This window comes from Mus caroli, chromosome 12, assembly GCF_900094665.2.
Source record: "Mus caroli chromosome 12, CAROLI_EIJ_v1.1, whole genome shotgun sequence".
NCBI lineage: Eukaryota > Metazoa > Chordata > Mammalia > Rodentia > Muridae > Mus > Mus caroli.
Genome location: NC_034581.1, coordinates 17,721,418 through 17,728,125, shown reverse-complemented (window position 1 = coordinate 17,728,125; position 6,708 = coordinate 17,721,418). Strand labels below are relative to the sequence as shown.

Here is a 6,708-nt window from a genome sequence, read left to right as displayed (position 1 = left end):
CTGGAACTCACTCTGTAGACCAGGCTGGCCTCGAACTCAGAAATCCGCCTGCCTCTGCCTCCCGAGTGCTGGGATTAAAGGCGTGCGCCACCATGCCCGGCAAGCCCAGATTTTTAAAGAGGTGTTGTAAAAACAAGACCGAAATTCCACTGTACCAAAGAAGTGGAGACTTTTCTTTATCATCATTTTGTAAATAATACATCATAACAACTATTTCTGTAGCACTCAACATTAGATATAATGTTCAGCTCAGTGGAGGGTACTTGCCTAGCTACACTGAGTAATTTAGAAGTTATTTAAAGTGTATGGGATTGTGTGTGTAGGTTATATTCACTTGTATGGTTATGGAACCAATCCTCTGTAAACACCAAGGAGTCTGTACTAAAATATAATGTGCCTAAGTACGACATATACCAGCACTTTAACTATCATAGACCACCAACACGGGACTTTATGTTACTAGGTTAACCTAGTTTAGCCCATGCCTAGGAATAAGGCTCTCCCGCTGTCCCTCCATCACTACAGGCATCTTTTGATGTGGACCTATCCTTTGCAGCAACTTCTGCACAGTACTCAAATAACCTTTAGCTCCCTTTGCTCTCAGGCGGTTAGCTCCATATCTGGTGCCCAGTGAGGTTCTATAAAACAGAAATCTGGTCCTGTTTCTTGCCTGCTGTAGGAACATGTCTATGGACTGCTATGCTCAAATGATACTTGCCTGTGGCCTGCAGGCCTTGGGCCTTCTCTCCTTTTGCTCCTGCCTCTCTCTTTTGTTTTCCTCATGGGAATGATTGTTACCTAATATTTTTTGTTGTTGTTATTGATCTACTCACTCTCACTAAAAATGGACACACCCACGTTCCCCTACCCATGGGTCAGTTTTGTCTTTGTACCATGAGTCCCCCAGCATCTAGGTGCTTACTGCCTACTTACTGAGTGGTGAGTCAGCTCTAAATGCTACAAATAAAGTACATATTGAGAAGGAGACCGGGCGAGAGGCTGACTAAACTCTCAGGCTCAGGCCACCATGCCAGGTGGCCTAGAAGGTGGGCTGAGAGTGGGTTCTGCACACACAGAAGACACCTGAGTGGGTGTCTACTCACTACCACTTTAACTCAGCTTCCTCCTCTACGAGGTCCACTGTTCAGCCTGGAAAGGACTGGGTGAGTCAGGGGAATGGGAAGCTGCTCTGCACATTGTTGTGTGTGGAGCCTTGGAGAATAATACAAGGATTTGGTTCTGGCATAAGCATGATCTGTAGAGTGCCAAGGACCGGCCTTGGTTTGAAATATGGTTTCCACCACGGGCCTTCCACATTCTCCGAGCTCCCAGGAGAGAGTATCTGGAGAGGTTTCAGTAGTTGAAGGTGCTGGTGAATTATTAAACTAACTCCAGATTCTTTTTGTGTTTTTTCGAGACAGGGTTTCTCTGTGTAGCCCTGGCTGTCCTGGAACTCACTCTGTAGACCAGGCTGGCCTCAAACTCAGAAATCTGCCTGCCTCTGCCTCCCAAGTGCTGGGATTAAAGGCCTGCGCCACCACTGCCTGGCCCAACTCCAGATTCTCAAAAGATTCATCTTTATACTTCTGTTCTTCTAGAACCAGCCTTGGCTAGGTCTGGGTTCCTGAGAGGAGGAGTGTCTAGGAGCAGTGAAGACAAATGACTTGAAGTCAATTGTGGGTCCAGGCTGGCAGCCTGGGTTCTGCTGAGATAGCTTTTCAGACTGCAGAGTCTACCTGCCCTGTTCTGCTCTAGACAGCTTGCTCCTGCTATTCTGAAAACTCTCTGGTTGAGATAGCTAGCTTTCTGCTCTCTCTGCTAGTAAAAATTCCAAAAGCTCTCTGGACAGCTCATGGGTTGTCTGACCAAAGTCAGAAAATCTGCTATTAAAAAATTCTTGGATCTTCCAACCAAGTTAGAAATCCTGTTAGAAATATTCTAGAAGTAATTCTTGGGTTTTCCAATCAAAAGCAGAAAACCAACCAACCAACCAACCAACCAACCAAAAACAACAACAACAAAAAAATTTAAATGCTGTGTTTACTTTTCAGACAGCCTTCTCTGGATAGCTAGAAAACTTTGTTGTTGTTGTTTTTGAGACAGGGTTTCTCTGTATAGCCCTGGCTGTCCTGGAGCTCACTCTGTAGATCAAGCTGGCCTCAAACTCAGAAATCCACCCGCCTCTGCCTCCCGAGTGCTGGGATTAAAGGCATGCGCCACCACACCCGACTGCTAGAAAACTTTCTAAAAGAGCCGTGTTCATTCTCCATGGATTTTTCCAACTAAAATCAGAAATCCTGTTAGAAAAAAATTCTTGAAGAGCTGTTTTCGCTCTCCAGAAATATTCAGATAGCTCAGCTCTTGCTAGAGAAAAATTTTAAAAAGAACTGCTGTCTCTTTCTGCTAGCTCATTTCATGCAGACCAGAAGCCCAGGTTTTTTCTTTACATATCGTTTTAGTTATTTATTCCAGGTTCCCCTTTGTTATCCTCTGAACCAGCATCCGAGACTCCAGCCCTCCTTAGGAGACTACAAGCACACATTTTCTTTTAACATTGCAAAAGAATTCAGAGATCTGCCTGCCTTTGTAAATTTAGCTGGGTAGGACCTCATCCTGAGATTACCATTCTGACCACACCTGGGTTTTAGTTCTATCCTAGACTAACCTTGAATTTGGAAATCTGCATCTGTATCTGCCTGTCTTTGTATCTTTCTGACAAGCTGGCTAATAGTATAAGCTGCCTCTGTTCTTTTAGACTTGTGAAGCGCCTTACACAATTTATACTTCATCCTTATATTTTTGCAGAGTTGAGAAATTATATATTTTCAAACTCATGTTTTTATAGTTCTTTTCCATAGCCTTAAGGGCTGTCCTGAAGGTCCCAATGTTTACCATTTTGTTGGATATTAGCCACACCTTTGTCTCCTGGACTCAATGCTGTCTCTGATAATCATGAAGTCCTTAACTTTAACAAGGATGACATTCTTGGGAGGAACATGAAAATATGTACATTATTATACAAACAAGCTCTGTGCCCACAGCAACCATCTACATGTGGAGGCTCATGCCTGCTGGCCTTTTCCCAGGGACAGGAACTAGGTCATTCTGTCCCTACCAAGACTGTACCTCACCTTCCTTAAGCTCCTGCTTTTTCTAGTTGCAGGGAGGTGAGGAGCTGATACCTAGGTGTGTTTTTATGTCAGATTTTTACTTAAATGTCTTTGTCTATGAAAAGAAAATGCACATATTAATAGCCATTGTAGTCCTTTCCTGTTATTCCAGCTTTTGGGAAGCTCAGACAAGAGTATTGTGAGTTTAAGTCTAGCCTGAGCTACATAGGAAGATTCTGTCTCACTCAGTACCCTGGAGGTAGAGGTGGGGGATGTAAATGCTAGTACTCACCCCTTAGCCCTGACTGTCTACTGAGTGCCTGAAATAACTGGATCTCAGTGTCTTGTTTGATAAGATGTCACATGGTTTAGTCAACTCTTAAATGGCTTGAAAGGTATGGCCTCTGAATCTTTGAGAACTGAGCAGCATGTGTTAGTTTGAGGAAAAGGACTTTTCTATCACTCTGACAGATTTTTTGGTTTGTTCACGTTTTGTCAATTTTTTGAAGAATTACTTATTTTTATGTGTATTAGTGTTTTGCCTGCATGTGTATATGTGAGCCATATATGCGTCTGGTGCCTACAATGACCAGAAAAAAAGGCATCAGATCCCTTGGAACTAGAGTTACAGATTGCTGTGAGGGTCTGAAACCTAACCCAGGTTCACTATAAGAGCAACTGCTCTTAACCAATCTGCCAACTCTCCTGCCCTGGTTTTGTATAAATTGTGTGTGTGTGTGTGTGTGTGTGTGTGTGTGTGTGTGTACTACAGGCATGTAGGTGCCATCAAAACCCAGAAAAGTACAACGGATCTTCTGAAGCTAGAACTGCAGGTGGTTGCGAGCCACCTGATGTCACTGAGAACCAAACTCGGGTCCTCTGGAAGAGTATCAGGCACTCTTAACTGCTGAGCCATCTCTCCAGCCACGTCTGAAAAATCTTTAAGAGAGCAATAGGGTTTGAAGCCAGGTGCTCACACATTGCTAGTCAAGTGCTAAGCCACAGAGCCTCAGTCCCAGAGCAGCATTTTATAATTTAATAGAGGAACAGGATGAGAAAGAGTATATCCAAGGGAAGGAAAAGGAACTCACCCACAGATGTGGAAAGGGCTAATGGTTTCTGTTTGTGCTCTTGAATTCTGCTGTTGCTTTGCTTTGCTTTTTCTTTTTTATTTTTTTGAGACAGGGTTTCTCTGTGTAGCCCTGGCTGTCCTGGAACGCGACACCATGCCCAGCTGCTGTTGCTTTTCTTTTTCTCTTTTTCTTTTTTGACACCGGGTTTATGTAGCCCTGGTTGGCCGAGAACTTACTCTGCGGATCATGCTGACCTGGAACTCACTAAGATCTGCCTGCCTCTGTCTTTTGAGTGCTGGGAGTAAAGGCATGCGCCACTACCCAGCTGATGTTGCTTTTCTTGACAGTCCTGGAAACAACACTTGTTCCACTGGGGCATCTTCTCTGGATCGAGCTATGGTGAAAGATGTTTCGCAAAGGCAAGAAGAGACACAGCAGCAGCAGTTCCCAGAGCAGTGAAATCAGTACAAAGAGCAAGGTAAGAGGCCAGGGTGGGACAGACGCACAGAGCACTGATGATGCCTCTCCTAACTGGCTCCGCACAGTGTACTGGCCATGGCCAGACCCAGAGTCTTCACCCTACCTGTCTATAATGCCTGTTTTTGCACTACTTAACCACTCCATGTTTGTTCTAATTTTATTGTTTTGGAATATTTCTGAAATTTTTAAATTCATTCCACCAAATGGGACTAAAGCTATGAGTGGTCTCTTTAAAACACCCTAATTTAACAATTTTTAAAATTGTATTTTATGTATATAAGTGCTCTGTCTGTATGTATGCCAGCATGCCAGAAGAGGGCATCAGATCCCAGTATAGATTGTTGTGAGCCACCATGTGATTACTGGGAATTGAACTCAGGATCTCTGGAAGAGTACACAATGCTCTTAACTGCTGAGCCATCTCCCTAGCCCTGATTTAACATTTTTTAAAAAAACTTTTAAAAAACATTTATTTGAGGGATTGAGGCACATTATGTGGTTTGTGGAGGTCAGGGGGACACTGGCAGGAGTTAATTCTAGGCTTCCACCATGTACATAGTGGGGATTGAACTCACGTTGTAGGACTTGGGCAACAAGTGCTCTTACCTTTAAACCCATCTCAATGGCCCATATATTGCCACTCTGTTCTGGATGATAGCTGAGAAGATCTGCAGGGTTCTGGCCCTGCCTAAGCGGCCAAAGAGTTGTGCTCTCCAAAGGGGATCGAGAGTCAGATCAAGGCCAGTCTCTACCACTGCCTACACTGTTCTGGAGTCAATGTAGCTACTCTGCAGGGCAGCAGGGCTTGGGGGGCCACCGAGCAGGAAGTGACTGCAGTAGGCTGGAGCAGCTTCCAGCAGAGAATTCTCTTCCCCAAAGTGTTACAGCTTTCTATGACAGACGCTCTCAGAAGGTCTTTGAAATGAAGTTCATGTGTTTTATCCCTTGTGGACAGGATCTTTTATACATTTTGGGGTGGGTTGGGATCCAAGAGCAGAGGTTTCTATTAGCTTGGTCGTAGATGTTAAGGATGCCTCATCTGCATGCAGAGAGACTTCAGACTGATTGTCACAGTCCTTTCCATGGGGTGTTGTGGTCACATGTTCTGGGATAGGAACACCTACGGTCCTCAGGTATGAGGATACTGGGGTTTCTGACTCCACCTGACTGTACCGAGTTTTCTGTCTGATGGCACGGTCCACTGCCCACAATATACAGCCTCTTTTCTTCTCCTCCTCCAGATAGGGTTCCAGGTAGTTCAGGCTAGTCTTACTTTACAGCATGGTCTCCTATAGCAGGGCAGAACCTTTATCCTCTGATTCTTCCCGTCCCAAGTGCTAGGTGTACCATGCTTGGGTCTCATTTTTTTTATTTAATTAAAATTTTAAGGTTTATTTTTAGTTATCTGTACATATATATGAGGGATGTTATATGCAGATGAATGTGGTTGCCTACAAAGTCTAAAAGAAGGCACTGGAGCCCTGAAGCTGGACTTATGGTGGGTTCTGAGCTGGGACCTGAACTCAGGTCCTCTTGAAGAATTGCATCATTTTGCTAGCCCATACAATATTTAAATGACAGAAATTGCAGGCATTGAGGGGTGAGATATCTTGGAGTCTAGGGTTTGTTGTTGTGTGTAATAGTATTTCCTTCACAGCAAGATTGCTTAAGCTCCCTCCCTTTACCAGATTTTTTGAATATTGCCTGGCAGTGCCAACGGATTTATGAAACACTCCCCTTCTGAGTCAGGGTTTTCACAGAATGCCATTTCTAAGGAAAGGAATGACATATTTATCCCTTAGAACTACTTACATAGTTTTATCTTGGTCACCGGATTTGTTGTTCTGTTCACATTGACAGCCATGCCATCTGCTAAAATCCCTGAGCCTGCTGTGGCATAAACAAGAGGAAGGAGTTGAAGAGGGCCAGATTAGGGATGGGGGGGGGGTGTCTCCTGGCTTCTCTTCACTTCTCAGACAGAGACATTGCTCAATGTCTGTCTTTCTGCACATGGTTCTTTTGAGGTTCCATGGAAATAATAGGAA

At 44.2% G+C, this 6,708-nt stretch overlaps 1 protein-coding gene across 2 annotated transcripts in view; it reads left to right on the top strand.

Annotated features, from left to right (window-relative positions):
- Itgb1bp1 (integrin subunit beta 1 binding protein 1) overlaps positions 1-6,708 on the top strand; it is an 18,363-nt gene that overhangs the window by 2,574 nt on the left and 9,081 nt on the right. For both annotated transcript variants that reach the window (XM_021178726.2, XM_029484889.1), the window contains exon 2: positions 4,531-4,661. In XM_021178726.2, the coding sequence (XP_021034385.1) occupies positions 4,590-4,661 (72 nt within the window). In that variant the 5' untranslated portion in view covers positions 4,531-4,589. The remainder of the gene's footprint in view (positions 1-4,530; positions 4,662-6,708) is intronic.